The 15,476-nt window shown below is 45.1% G+C and overlaps 1 protein-coding gene across 3 annotated transcripts in view; it reads left to right on the top strand.

Annotated features, from left to right (window-relative positions):
- NAB1 (NGFI-A binding protein 1) overlaps positions 1–15,476 on the top strand; it is an 84,349-nt gene that overhangs the window by 59,518 nt on the left and 9,355 nt on the right. Inside the window, exon 8 of one of the 3 annotated variants that reach the window (XR_003942784.1) lies at positions 12,568–12,652. The exons of 1 other annotated variant lie outside the window; for it this stretch is intronic. Coding sequence is in view for 1 of the 2 variants with exons in the window: in XM_030209161.1 (XP_030065021.1) it covers positions 12,568–12,717 (150 nt within the window). In the remaining variant the exon portion in view is untranslated. Of the gene's footprint in view, positions 1–12,567; positions 12,718–15,476 lie in introns of those variants that run through there. One more of the 3 variants, XM_030209161.1, reaches the window with a different exon arrangement.

Here is a 15,476-nt window from a genome sequence, read left to right as displayed (position 1 = left end):
CCAGAATGCATTGTTTTGCTATTATGATGGATTTTTCCACAAAGGCCTTCATTCCCCTTGGGCTCCGCTGTGGCACCGACCAACGACCCAGCAACAACCTGGCATCACTTTTCCAGCGTACCTTCCATAAAGTTGAAATTTGGGCCATCAGGGACTCCCAAAAAACTCTGATACCTCTGCATGACCACAGCATATGGCCCAATGTTGCTCCTTCTGCTTTGCATTTCGGGCATTCGCCCCAGGGGGACACTCCCATATGGAATGCCCTCCTTGGTGCTATATATATCCTCAGAGCTATTTTATATTGTATGTCCCATTGGGCCGCATAAACCGATCGCTGTCGGATAGATATTATGTGTTCTCTAAGTTGATCTGGCTTTAGAGTAATCAACAAGTCCTTCTCCCAGCTCTCCGCCAATCGTTTGTAATCCATTTCAGATATCGTGTCTTTTATATGACGGTGGTGGTACGCCAGGGGCACCTTTACCTGTGCCCCCAAAGAAAAGGCTGACGATAACTCCTCTTGGACATCTTCCGTTAAGTCTGTCCAGGGTAGAGACTGGAGGTAATGTCTCAGCTGCATGTAATGAAAATTATCTATTTTAGATATTGTATATTCCTCTTCCAGTTCTTGGAACGTTTTAGGCCTTCCCTCCACGGTCAGGACATGCGACAAATATATAATCCCTTTTTGTTTCCAACGAGTGAAGGCTGGGTAAAGGCACCCCGGCTGAAACTCCGGGTTACCTGCCACCGACAAAAACGGTGTTACTTTTGCAGAGAAACGATGTAGGCGACATATCCATCTCCAAGCTGCTTTTGCAGAACTCATAATCCCTGTTAATTTCAGAATTCTTGGGATCTCCGCTCCTCCTGTATGTAAGCAGTTACTAAAATGCGCCTTCGGCAGAAGTTGCAGCTCCAAATCTGTATTTGAGTAATATGATGTCCGGCAGAACCAATCCCTTATGTGGCGCATACTACTTGCCACGGTAATGTTCTTTACACTGATTAGTCCCATCCCTCCATACTCAGTTGGTGTGTACATAACTTGCAAAGATATACGTGCTTTCTTCCCATTCCACAAAAAGCGTCTCAGCATTCGATTCAGTTTACATTCATCGCTGACTTTTAATGACAATGGCAATAATTGAAAGATATATAGCCATTTTGGTATTATAAACATATTGTACATTGCTATCTTACCCCAAAGGTTCAGTGGGAGGGACACCCACCCCTGCAGTTTCTGCCTTGTGTCTCTCAGCAACTGACGAATGTTAGTTGTGTATAACTGATCCAACTCCGCCGGAATCAACACACCCAAATATTTCAACACTCCGTCTGCCGCTGGGATTGGCAGCCCTGTAATTTCTTTTGTTGACAGGTCCGATGTTAGTATTAAGGCTTGGGACTTGTTCAAATTTAAGGTAAATCCCGCCACTCTCCCATACTGCTCTAACAACTCCAACAGTGGCCTGAGAGAGCTTCGGACATCAGAAACCATTATCAGCAGGTCATCCGCATATGCCACTGTTTTAAGGTGGTGCCCTGCCACTTCTACCCCCCTCACCGCTTCCGCTTGATTTATATGCTGCAGTAGAGGTTCTAAGGAAAGTACAAACAGGAGGGGAGACAAAGGGCACCCTTGACGCGTGCCTCGTTCTATGTCAAACTCTGTACTGCAAACCCCATTTGCTACTATAGTTGCCCTGGGCTGATTATACAGTGTTTTAACAGCTTTCTGAAACCAGTCTCCAAGTCCCATGTGTTGTAAAGTTTGAAAGAGGAAATCCCAGCTTACTCTGTCAAATGCTTTGTCCGCATCTAGACTCAACAGCACTGCCGGGTCCCCTCTTTCTTGACAACTGGCCATACCCAAGAGCGCCTTCCTAACATTCCATGAGGAGGACCGATCTCTGACAAACCCCACTTGATCCGGCCCAATCAGTCCAGGCAGAACTAAAGCTAATCGCTCCGCCAAAATTTTTGCCATTAATTTTGTATCTACGTTTAGAAGTGATATTGGCCTATAGGACTCGGCCTTCTCCTTTGGTTTATTGGGCTTCGGGATAAGTGTGATAGTGGAGGTATTAGCATATCGCGGGAGGACCCCTTTTTCTATGGCTTCATCATAGTATTCTAACAATGCCCCTTTAGCTTTCAATGATAATAGCTTGAAGTATTCTCCAGAGTACCCGTCAGGCCCAGGCGCTGAATACAGTTTTAATTTGTTCACAGCTGCCTGCAATTCTTTCATTGTCAGTGGGTCATTCAGCGCCTGCCTCTCTGTCTCTGTTAATTTTGGGAGCCTGGCCTGTGTCAGATACTGCTCTATGTCTTGAGGGCTCCCTAGATGTTCCCTGGTGTACAGCTGGGCGAAATGTTTGGCCAGTACTTGAACGATCTCTGCAGGTTGATTGGTTATTTTCCCTTGGGCGTCCCTCAGCGAGTCTATTGCCCGCGTGCCCCCTCCAGCTTTTATTATCCTGGCCATCAACCGGCCCGGTCTATTCCCAAACCGCTCTAATTTATATTTCCTGTACCACTGAGAGTGTGTTTCTCTTTCATGCAATAACGTATTGAGGGACACCTGTGTCGCTTTTAAGGTCTCAAGTGTCTGTGCCGATGGGTGCCTAGCATGGGCCCTCCGGGCTACCTGCAATTGTGTTTCTAGCCCCAGGATGCTGGCCGCAGCTCTCTTTTTCATGTTTACCACATATGCAATGATGTCTCCTCGCAAAACTGCCTTAGAGGCAGACCAGTACAGGGAGGCCTGGTCCTCATGCTGGGCATTATGTGTTGCATATTCTTCCCACTTATCTGAAAGATACTTCTGAAAGTGTTGGTCCTTATATAAATAAGCTGGGAACCGCCATCTCCGTTCTCCAAGCCCCTCTGTATTCGTTTCTAAGTCTAGCCACAGCGGGGCGTGGTCTGAAATTTCCTCTGGGCCTATCGTTACCTTAGTTACTCTGTGAAACATGTTACGCGTTATCAAAGCATAATCTAATCTAGCCTGGGTCCCGTGGGCTCTAGACCTATGTGTAAAATCTTTTTCTGTAGGGTGAAGTGCCCTCCAGGTGTCCACCAAGTCCAGAACCTGCACCAAGCTTGGTAAGATGTCCCCTCTATTACCTCGATAGTGCTGTGAGGTAGGGCTAGTGCAATCCATAGTTGGGTCCATAATTAAATTTAAATCTCCTACCAGCAATAGGGGTAAACCGCCATGTTTAAGAATTAACTGCTGTATTTTTTGATAGAACTCTGGATCTTGTCTATTTGGCCCATACACCACTAATAAGTTCATCTCTAACCCCTGGAGCCATATTTTTACCAACAAATAATGTCCTTCTTGATCTTTGTCTAGTAATGTGGCTTTATACGACAGGCCTTTCTTAAATAAAATTACCACTCCGCCCTTCCGGCCTGATGAGGAACTGGCCAGAACCTCCCCCACCCATGTTCTCTGCAATTTGTTATGTTCTACCTCAGAAAGCCGAGTTTCCTGCAAGCAAGCAATGTCTGCGCCATGCCTGCGGAGTGCTGTTAATATCTTTGCGCGCTTACATGGGGACGATATCCCTCCTACGTTCCATGTGATAATTCGTGTGGGCATGTCAGTAGTGGTAAATAAATCATGACTAACCTCCAAGGCTGCCTATAAGTGTTATCTGTGGCCAATCTCCCTTGCGCGAGCCACCCAAAAGCGCTTATTTTTATATACTGCCAATTAATGTGTTCCCTTGCCAGCCTCATACCTGTCACTGGTGAAGATATTAATATCTTAATGTCCCTCCCTCCCCCCCCTCTCCCCTTCTTCCCCGAATACCCCCCCTCTTCCCTTTTTGCCTCCAGTATTCCCTATGCCTCCTCCCAGGCCGCTTAGCCTACGAAAAAGCGAGAACCACGATCCCTCGCTTTGGGACCCCCACTCCCCAACATCCTATAAACAACATTCACCGCAAAAGGAACTTTCATTCTTTCACTTACAATTGCATGCAATTGAGTTCAAGATTCTTCTAGAAGCTTTTTGTCTATCAGTGCTTTCCGGGCTTCTTCTACTGAAGAATAAGAGTACCAATTATTTTGAAGACATAGGCGCAATTTGGCCGGGTATTGCAACGCGAATTTGATCTTTTTCTCTATTAAAGTTGAGCAAAGGGGGTGAAACTTTTTACGCTGCTCTTGCACCGCCATTGTATAATCCTGGAAAATCAATATGTTCCGGTCCCCATATTTCAGCAAGTCCCTCCGTTCTTTGAAGCCCTGTAGAATCTCGATCTTGTGCTTGTAATTAAGAATTTTCGCCACCACTACTCGTGGTCTAGCATTTGATTCTGGTTTCTTCCCTACCCTGTGGGCACGCTCTATAACCAGGGATCCTGCCGAGTCCGTGAGGGCCAATTCTTTTCCCAGCCAACTTTCTAGCCATGTACTTAAGTTCCGTTCTGGTAATTGCTCCGGCAGTCCCACTATGCGCACATTATTCCTCCTGGAACGGCCTTCTAAGTCTTCAAGTTTTTCTCCTTGTTCTTTTATTTTACGATATAAGCTTTGAATGTCAGGCCCGTGTTCTCGCGTCTCATCTTCAAGCGCTGACATTCGGGCCTCCAAATCTCCTGTTCTAATTCCCAGGCCGTCTAGCGCTGTTTGATAATGATCTAGTTTTTCATGGAGCTCGGACCACTTCGGTTCCCAGGCTTGTTTAGTGGCCGCGGTCAGCTGAATCAATTGTTGCTCCGAAAAACTTATCGACATTGCCGCCACTGCTTGCCCGTCCGCCATTTTGCCGTCTTGTGCTCCCAACTTAGTTTTTTCTCTTTTCGCGGCTCTTTGCGCCATCTCCGCTGGCGATTTATTAATATACTTGTCCATAAGCACTTTCCCGTCTGTTAAACCGCTTTTGGAGCCTCTTGCAAGTGCAAAAATGGATGTCTAAGGAGTGAGGGCCCCGGAGCCAGAGCACCACACGTCTTGCTCAGCTCATAGCGTCACGTGCGCAAGTAAGGTTTATTACCATAATGAAATGTAGATGTAAACTCATTTCATTATGTAGCTTCCCACTATTCCAGAACCTATGGAATAGTTGTGTCCATCAACCAGCAGGTGGCGATTGAGAACTGAAAACTGAGCTGAGACATCTCTGTTGGCATCCAGTCCAGCTCCGCAGTATTTTCTTTCTCCAGCAGGTGGATGGACATTTTTTTCAGCCTCTGGTTCTGAGTGACTTGCTCCTGGTACAGTTGGTTAGCTGGTCCCCAGTTGAGCTTTGCAGGTGACTTGAGTTTCAGTTCTCTATCACCACCAGCTGGTTGGTAGACACACAATAGTTGTATCTGTCAACCAGCTGGTGGTGATAGAGAACAATTGAGCTGAGACATCTCTCTTGGCATCCAGTCCATCTAATGGAATGTAGAGAACACATTCCATTACGTAACTTACCACTATTCCAGAATCTGTGGAATAGTTGTTTCCATCAACCAGCAGGTGGCAATAGAGAACTGGTCCCCAGTTGAGCTTTGCGGGTGGCTTGAGTTTTCAGATCCCTTTCTCTGCTACCCTGTGAATTACTTCTTCCTTCCCTTCACCTCTCCCGTTTCCCGTGGAGCTGTCCTTTTCCTGTAGAGCCACCTTAAAAAAATTTTAAAAAAAGAAGAAAGGAGAAGGAAAGAGGTTTACTGGAAAGTGTGGGACAGATTATCAGTCCTGATTCTTTCTCGATTGGGGTAAGACTTGTGGAGACTGTGAGCTTGGGGGGAGCAGCTGTCAGTAGTTACTCTAACTAAAGTTTGACTCAGAACCACTTGGGAGGTTGCAAGTTCTACTTGGTACAGGGGAGGGATCCTGACTCACTGCTTGGGACTGTATTCTGCAGCATTTGTTAGTCATGGTGAATGGCAAATCCTGCAGAGGCAGTAAAGCTGTGTTCTGGCTGTGGGACCTGCCCATCGGTGTCAGGGCACTACAGTGCATGCAAGCTGGGAATCCCACAGGATCGCTTTACTCATACTACCCCTCTCCTCAAGACCCTTCACTGGCTCCCTATCCGTTTTCGCATCCTGTTCAAACTTCTTCTACTAACCTATAAATGTACTCACTCTGCTGCTCCCCAGTATCTCTCCACACTCGTCCTTCCCTACACCCCTTCCCGTGCACTCTGCTCCATGGATAAATCCTTCTTATCTGTTCCCTTCTCCACTACTGCCAACTCCAGACTTCGCGCCTTCTGTCTCGCTGCACCCTACGCCTGGAATAAACTTCCTGAGCCCCTACGTCTTGCCCCATCCTTGGCCACCTTTAAATCTAGACTGAAAGCCCACCTCTTTAACATTGCTTTTGACTCGTAACCACTTGTAACCACTCGCCTCCACCTACCCTCCTCTCTTCCTTCCCGTTCACATTAATTGATTTGATTTGCTTACTTTATTTATTTTTTTTGTCTATTAGATTGTAAGCTCTTTGAGCAGGGACTGTCTTTCTTCTATGTTTGTGCAGCGCTGCGTACGCCTTGTAGCGCTATAGAAATGCTAAATAGTAGTAGTAGTAGACACAAAGGAAATGGCCAGTGGCAGTATATCTTCAGATTTGGCCAGCATCCGAATATGCCAGGAACTTCAGGCTTTCCGGCAGGGCCAGGGCACAGGAACGGGTGCCATTTTGTCGGGGCCGACTGGCAATGAGGAGCAACCTATATTTGATCATGCACAGAGCACAGCCACCATTTTACAGCCTCACAGCCCGACAGTATTCAACTGTATCGGAATCTGTGTTTTCTCCGGAGTTTATATTGCTCTAACACCAGGCCTATTTACTAAAGCCGGGACAGTCAAACTTGCTGCAAGGTGGTTTAGATTCTTGCCTCGCTGCCCTTCCAGCTCCTAAGAGATCTTGTTTAGACCTCCAGGAGTGGACAGATGAGGCTGTTTCTGTCTCTTCCTCCTTAACTGAGGTGACCTTGGTCTGTTCAGGGGACCCATTGTTAAAGCAGCTGTCAAAGGAGGAAGAGCTCCCTCTTGACGGGGATAATCATTAAGTACTGAGGTGGTTTCATAAAGAGGAGTTCAGTGCTCTTAGTTCTAAGGCACTGGCAGTATAAGGTGGTTTCATAAAGAGGGGCTCAATGCTCTTATTTCTGAGACACTGGCGGTGCTTTCCATTGAGGAGCCTTCTGCTTCAGCATCAGTTCCATCTTCATCGATTATGAGGGAGCTTAGAGGTCTTACTAAATCCTTCCTGATGTATCCAGACATTCAGGACCTGATTCCTCAGAACGGGTCACACCGGATGCAGGGCTGAGAGTGGGAAGAGCCATGACTCACCTCCACCCATTGGTTCCAGAGGAGAAAGATAAATTGCAGCTTGAATATTGTGTTCAATTCTTGTCACTGCATATCAAAAAAGATATAGTGGAATTAGAAATGTTGCAGAGAAGGGCGATGAAAATTGATAAAGGGGATGGGACGACTTCCCTATGAGGAAAGGCTAAAGCGACTAGGGCTCTTCAGTTTGGAGAAAAGATGGCTGAGGAGAGATATGATAAAGGTCTATAAACTAATGAGTGGAGTGGAACGGGTAGACATGAAGCGTCTGTTTACTCTTTCCAAAAATACTAGGACTAGGGGGCATGTAATGAAGCTACAAAGTAGTAAATTTAAAACAAATTGGAGAAAATGTTTCTTCACTCAATATGTAATTAAACTCTGGAATTCGTTCCCAGAGAATGTGGTAAAGGCAATTAGCTCAGCGGGGTTTAAAAATGGTTTGGATGGCTTCCTAACGGAGAAGTCCATAGACCATTATTAAAATGGGGGGGGGGGGGGGGGATCCACTGCTTATTTCTGGGATAAGCAGCTTAAAATGTATTGTACATTTTTGGGATCTTGCCAGGTATTTGTAACCTAGATTGTCCACTGTTGGAAACAGGATGCTGGGCTTGATGGACCTTTGGTCTGTCCCAGTATGGCAATACTTATGTACTTAGTTTCCTAGAGGGGACTCCCTTGTTACAGCAGTGACTAAGAAGACCACCTTGCCGGTGGAAGAGGGCATTGCCCTAAAAGACCTAATGGATAGGAAGCTGAAAGGCTCACTGAAACAAGCCTTTGAAGTGGCCTTTTTGGGCCTTCAAGTGACAGGTGAAGCTCGGTGGCAAGAGCATGCCTGAAGTGGCATCAGCAGTCTGCAACACAACACGGGTGCCATAATGCCTAGGTGGATGCTATTTATGACATGATACGGCCCACAGTATGTCTTTGGCTGTCACGGTATGTCAGCATCAATCACATCTAGTTAAACTTCCCTTTCGGGGCAATTGGCTATTTGGAGAAGATCTCAGTGACTTGGTGTAAGAACTGGGGGAACCTAAGCCACAGTAATTGCTGGAGGATAAGCCAAAAGCCTCTGGTTATTTGTCCTTAGGGGAATCTTGATTTCGAGACAGCAGACAGTACCAACCTGGTCGTCGGCAATATGGTCAGAAGTGCTGCTTTCTGGCATGCCAGTCTTCCTTTTGTGCAGACGGGAAGTCTTCCTCTCAGTCAGCTAGAGTGCTCAATGCCTCCTGAGCTTTGAAATGATGCAAGACTGGTCCACTTTTCTCTTCCTCCAGTGGGAGGACGTCTTCAGGAGTTTCAGGAGGAGTGTGCCAAAATCATGTCAGACCATTGGGTTATGGATATTCTTACAGAAGGTTACAAATTGGAGTTCTTCCACCTGTACCCTCCTCTGTTCTTGCAGTCTGCTTGTCAAAATGGAACCAAGGCAGTTGAGGTTCAGGCCACCATAGATTCCTTTTTGGCACTCGGGGCCATTGTTTAAGTTCCCCAGGCCAAACAGAGACAAGGCAGATACTTCATCTACTTGATTGTCCCAAAGAAGCAAGGCTCTAGTCTTAGATCTCGAAGGTCTAAACTGCTGCTTTTGAGTGATTTGCATTTCATATGGAAACAGTAAGAGCAGTCATAGCCTCAGTTCAAGTAGGAGAATTTCTCAGCACCCTTGATCTCAAGGAGACGTACTTGTGTATACCCATATGGCCGCTGTATCAGAGTTTTCCACGTTTTGCAGTGCTGTACGATGACTTCCAGTTCAGGGCTTTGCCCTTCATTCTCACCATGGCACCTAGAACATTTGCCAAGGTTATAGTGGTGGTAGGGCCCTTCCTTTGGCGTCAGGGAAACTGAGTTTACCCATATCGTGATGATTGATTGATTGATTGGTTCATTCATGCGTTGTCCTATTTGGACAGTATGGCAGCAACGGACAAAGTTGTCCATCTTCTGCAGTCATTGGGTTGGGTGATCAATTTCAAAATGAGCAGACTAACTCCATCACAGACACTGGAGTAACTGAACATTCTATTCGCTACAGCACAGGAGAGGATGATCTTCACAGAACACAGGAGGTCGAAGCTGGTTCAACAGACTTGCCTTCTCAGTCATGGCAGGCCCATGGTATGGGACTATGTCTGGGGTCAGTGACTGTGGCAATGCAAGTGGTGTCATGGGCAAGGGCTCATATGCGGCATTAACAGGAGTCTCTTCTCAGCTGCTGGTCTCCAGTGTCACAGAAGTATGACCTTCATCTTCCTTGAATGCTGGTTGCCAGATGGATTATGCAGTTGTCACCCAGGAATTTGACCACCGGAGTTCCCTTTCCGATAACAAAGTGGGAGGTGGTGACGGTGGACACCAGCAAGTCAGGTTGGGGAGCTCATTACAAGTTCCATCTGACAAAGGGCACCTGGACGGAACAGGACTCTTAATGGTCAATAAATCGCTTGGAGTTCAGGGCAGTTTAGCATGCTTTACTTGACTTTGCTCCCTTTTTGGCAAGATCCCTGGTGTGAGTTTTCTCCAACAAGGAAATGGTGGTGGCTTATATCAGCAAGCAAGGCAGGACTTGCAGCTGTCCAGTGGCGATAGAGGCAGCCTCCCTCGTGAGTTGAGCAGAGAAAAATCATCTATGCTTGTCAGCAACTCACTTCGCTGGGTCTGTGAATGGGGAGGTGGACTTTCTCAGCAGACACTTCTTGGACCCGGGAGAATGGGAACTATCCAGCCAGGGTTTTCTGCTGCTAGTGGACTTACAGGGTTCTCTGCTTCTGGACTGGATGGCGAAGAATAGGCATGCCAAAATGCCCAAGTTCTTCAGCCGTTGGAAAGAACTGTGCTTAATGGGGATTGATGCCCTACTGCAGTCCTTGCCAGAGACAAATCTACTGTATGTCCTCCCTTCTTGGCCCATTGTAAGCCGTGTTGAAAAGGATTGCATTACACCGGGTTTGCATAATTCTTATAGCCCCAGATTGGCGGAGGCAGTGGTTCGCGGACCTGATTCGATGGCTGAATGGGGATCTTCTCTGCCTTCCTCAGGTCCACAACCTTCTGAAGCGAGGTCTGGTGCCCTGGAGTATCCATGCCCCTTTGGTCTTACAGCTTGACCATTGAAAGGGCTTGGTTGAGACATAAAGGTTATTCTAATTCAGGCTTAGAAATGCTCTGCATTCATGGCTTATGCAAGGGTGTGGAGTATGTTCAAGGCTGGTGTTCTGAGCACTGACTTTCTGTCTGCTCAGATCGCACACTTCTAGCATTTTTCCAAGCAGGTCTTCAGAAAGGATTGGTGTTGGGTTCTCTAAAAATTCAGGTTGTGGCTTTCGCCTGTTTCAGAGGCCGACTACAATAGATGTCTCTTGTGGCTCACTCAGGTATCGTTCATTTTTTGCGGGGAGCAGGCCACTTGCAACCTTCCTTTTGTATGCCGTGTCCAGAGTGGAACCATAATTAAGTTCTTTGGGTTCTTCAGAAATCTCCTTTTGAGCCATTCCGGAAGGCCGCCATGGAAGATCTAATACTAAAGACACCATTCTTGGTGGCTGTTGCGTTGGCATGTAGGGTTTTGGAGCTTCAGGCTCTTTCTTGTCAGGATTCCTTTCTCTGCTTTTCAGAGGCGAGGGTCTCCCTTCACCCAGCTCCTTCTTTTCTTCTGAAAGTAATATGGACATTTCATTTCAACCGATCTGTGGAGCTTCCATCCTTTTGCAGAGAGGACAAGGAAGCTCAGTATTCTTCCTTGAAGCGTAGAGTCCTCATTAGATATCTGGAAGTCACGAATGAGTTTCACAAATCAGACAGAATGTTTGTGCTTTTTGGTAAACAGAGGCTTGGCCTCATGGCTTCCAAGCACACAATTGCTAGATGGTTGAAGGAGACTGTCGTGTCAGCTTATTTGTTTGCAGGAAAGCAGGCTCTTCAGGCCTTATGGGCTTATTCTACGAGGCGTACAGCGACATCCTGAGCGGAGACTACCTTATTGTCTCCAGCAGATATTTACAAGATGGAAACGTGGTCAACGCTGCATATTTTTTTGCCAAGCAATACAGGTGGCCGTTTTGGCGTGCACGGAAGCCAGTTTTGGGGCTTCGGTCCTCAGGGCGATGGCACCAAAATCCCACCCATTCTAGGGATTGCTTTTAAACATTCCATAGGCTCTGAAATAGTGGGAAGCTATGTATTGGAAGGAGAAATTAGGTCTTACTTGTTAGTTTTCTTTCCATTAGTCCTTCCTACTGTTCCAGAGGCCCGCCCAAGGTTTCAGAGATGTTTAGTCAGTATAAAATAATAGGTCAAATAACGACTGTCACCGGGCATGGTGTTTCCTGCATATCTTTTTCTTTTCAAGTTGTCCAGAGATGAGAGATCTACACGTTTGTTTGTTTGTTTGTTTATTTTTATTTAGATTTTACTCACACCTTTTTCAGTAGTAGCTCAAGGTGAGTTACATTCAGGTACACTGGATATTTCTCTGTCCCGTTTGCTTATCTGGTTAGTGTTAGGTTACGAGTTGTTTAAGGTTGTTGTGTTTAGTCTGAGTTTCTCCTTACTGCTTGTCTACTTAAATACTGAGGAGCTGGGCTGGATCCAACAGAGACATCTCAGCTCAGTTTTCAGTTTTCTGCATCCACCTGCTGGTTGATGGACACAACTATACCACAGATTCTGGAATAGTAGGAAGGACTAATGAAAAGACAATTATCAGGTAAGACCTAATTTCTCCTTTGGAGACATTGCCCCCAGATGCTTCAAAAATAGGTTGGAGAATACATAATCTCTCTATGTATGCATGAAGTAAATGTTTGGATTGAGAACATTCCTATCAAAACAAAGGGCAGATCTTCTCGGGCCTAGTCTCAGGAAAAGTCTCAGCCAGATAGAGAGCCATGTAGCAGTATTCCACTTGAATAAGCATGGGAGAACTAGAAAGTTTTTCTTCCTGCTAACTTTGTTTTTGCTTTTTCAAATCCTTCACTTTTTCAAAATTAAGGCTTATTGATGATGGCCATATGACACAATAGTAGCAGTGCATTGCAGAACTAATTGAGCCATCCAGTAATGCTTTCTCCCCCCCCCCCCCCCCCCCCCATATAAATGGTTCAGCAATGATTATTGCGCAATTAACATGCCATTCCAAGGTATAGCAGTCTTTGTAGCTCTCTTTATTAGAAGACAAAACAGGGTGATTAGCTTATTTTTGTTGAGGAATGACATGTGGATTGTTGTCGTGTAGGTGAGAGGCCTCTAAACCTCAGGATGACAAACCACCACAATAGACAGCTGCAACATGTTCCATCAGACGGGGAGCAACACTTAGGGGCACAGGTGTACAGTGAGTTGAGTAAGCTCTACTCCATCAGCGATGCAACGTCTCATACCTCAGGTGCGTTCAATAGTCTGTGTCACCCCTGAAGAATAATTTACCTAAAATCTAAAGAACGGTAGTTTCGAATAAAAATTTAATTGTCAGTTTTCTGGCATATATTTAAAATGATAAGTTTGTTTTCACTGCACCAATAGTCCTTCCATTGGGACTAGTTTATTTAAAACACCACTAACATCATAAATGCTTTTTGGTATTAATAAAGCTGCTGGTTGGGGTTTGTTTAAAAAAAAAAAAAAGACATGTACCCCTATCTGGTATCGGAACTCGGTGGCTTATGTCGGCTGTGTGACATTAAGAAGGATTTGTTAATGGGAGAAGGAACAATGTTAGGGTTATTATTACTGAATAATTGCTGGATAGTTTGAACATGGGGCTAAAGGTCTTTACTCAAGGTCAAGCTTGGAATTGGTGATAGGAAGGAGATGCCAACTCATTCTGACCTGGTCAGTGACTCAGTCTGGTTAATTGCATGATGCACATATGGTGTCAGGCAAGAAAAATAATCCAAGGGAAAAATCTGTCTTGCTTTATTGCCTCATGAAAATAGGGATTGTGGCTGTGAAGTCAGTCTCTTGGCCATATAGTTGCAGCTGTTGTGTTTTATTGGCAGTGGTAAATTTAGAACATGATGAAGGGGGTTGCAGTTTACCCCTACCAGCAAAAACCTGTTTTTACCTTCTGTGGAAAGGTGTTTTGATTAAAGAAAAATAATAAAGTGATTAAAACATTTTACAAATACAATATATCAGAATATTTATTCTTTATTTATTTGGTATACTGCTAAAGGGTATGTACTAGCATAGCAGTTTACAGTATCAATAAATAGTGAGAGCCATGATTTAGAAATGAACTACTATACATGTACATAAGTCAAAAAGGAAAGAAAAAGGAAACACTAATAGAGGGAGGAGAAAGGAAGGTAAGAATGGGAAACCACTATTTAGATAATTAATAGTAAAGAGAGTGGAACAGAAAGGCCAGCAGGCTTAGAGGCATATTTTCAAAGCACTTTGGGAGGCTAAGTTCCATAGGTTTCTATGGAACTTTGGGAGGCTAAGTGCTTTGAAAATGAGCTTGTTAGTATCTCAACCACAGGTCTCCAGAAAATGAGGCCTATATAGGGAAAAAGCAGGGAAAGCCTAAAAATCAGGTAGTGAGCCTATTTATTTGTCTAAGAAAATTAAGATTTTAGGGCTACTCTAAACTCCAAATGAGAACACAATCATTACAAATCAGTGGAGACTTTGTTCTAAAGAACAGGGTCGGCCACAGAAAACATTTTTTTCCGGAGAGTGGCTAAAGTTACCACTTGTAAGGCAGGTACAGTGAGGAGATGGTGATCTGAGGAGCAATGTACCCAGGTGGGTAAGTAGGATAACAGATACTGAGACAGAATGAGGGGTTTACTGGAAATGAGGGTTTTGAATTAAAATCAGTATTTTGTATTGAGTGCGTCTGTGCACAGGAAGGCAATGTTCTTTACTTTATTTCTTATTAATCACAAACATACTCAAAAAGAGTTAATTGCAATTTACAAAGCAATTAAACATGTCAGGAGACTTATAGCAACAAATGAGTAACAAATTGATTGGGTAACTGCAGAATTTAATCATCGACATGCTATAGATGTAATCTACTTAGATTTTAGCAAAATGTTTGACACGGTTCCCCACAGGAGGCTCTTAAATAAACTCGATGGGCTAAAGATAGGTCCCGAAGTGGTGAACTGGATTAGGAACTGGTTGACAGACAGACGACAGAGGGTGGTGGTAAATGGAGTTCGCTCGGAGGAGGGAAAGGTGAGTAGTAGAGTGCCTCAGGGATCGTTGCTGGGGCCGATTCTGTTCAATATATTTGTGAGTGACATTGCCGAAGGGTTAGAAGGTAAAGTTTGCCTATTTGCGGATGATACTAAGATTTGTAACAGAGTGGACACCCGGGAGGGAGTGGAAAACATGAAAAAAGATCTGCGGAAGCTAAAAGAATGGTCTAAGGTTTGGCAATTAAAATTCAATGCGAAGAAATGCAAAGTGATGCACTTAGGGAGTAGAAACCTACGAGAAACTTATGTGTTAGGCGGTGAGAGTCTGATATGTACTGAGGGGGAGAGGGATCTTGGGGTGATAGTATCCGAGGATCTGAAGGTGACGAAACAGTGTAACAAGGCGGTGGCCGTAGTGAGAAGGTTGCTAGGCTGTATAGAGAGAGGTGTGACCAGTAGAAGAAAGGAAGTATTGATGCCCCTGTACAAGTCATTGGTGGGGCCCCACCTGGAGTATTGTGTTCAGTTTTGGAGGCCGTACCTTGCTAAGGATGTAAAAAAAATTGAAGCGGTGCAAAGAAAAGCTACAAGAATGGTATGGAATTTGCATTCCAAGACGTATGAGGAGAGACTTGCTGACCTGAACATGTATACCCTGGAGGAAAGGAGGGACAGGGGTGATATGATACAGACGTTCAAATATTTGAAAGGTATTAATCCGCAAACAAATCTTTTCCAGAGATGGGAAGGCGGTAGAACGAGAGGACATGAAATGAGATTGAAGGGGGGCAGACTCAAAAAAAGATGTCAGGAAGTATTTTTTCACGGAGAGAGTGGTGGATGCTTGGAATGCCCTCCCGCGGGAGGTGGTGGAGATGAAAACGGAAACAGAATTCAAACATGCGTGGGATATACATAAAGGAATCCTGTGCAGAAGGAATGGATCCTCAGAAGCTTAGCCGAAATTGTGTGACGGAGCCGGTGGGGGGAAGAG

Source organism: Microcaecilia unicolor, chromosome 7, assembly GCF_901765095.1.
Source record: "Microcaecilia unicolor chromosome 7, aMicUni1.1, whole genome shotgun sequence".
NCBI classification, from domain to species: Eukaryota; Metazoa; Chordata; class Amphibia; order Gymnophiona; family Siphonopidae; genus Microcaecilia; species Microcaecilia unicolor.
Note: the sequence above shows the minus strand (reverse complement) of the source record. Positions and strands in the feature narration are given on the sequence as shown.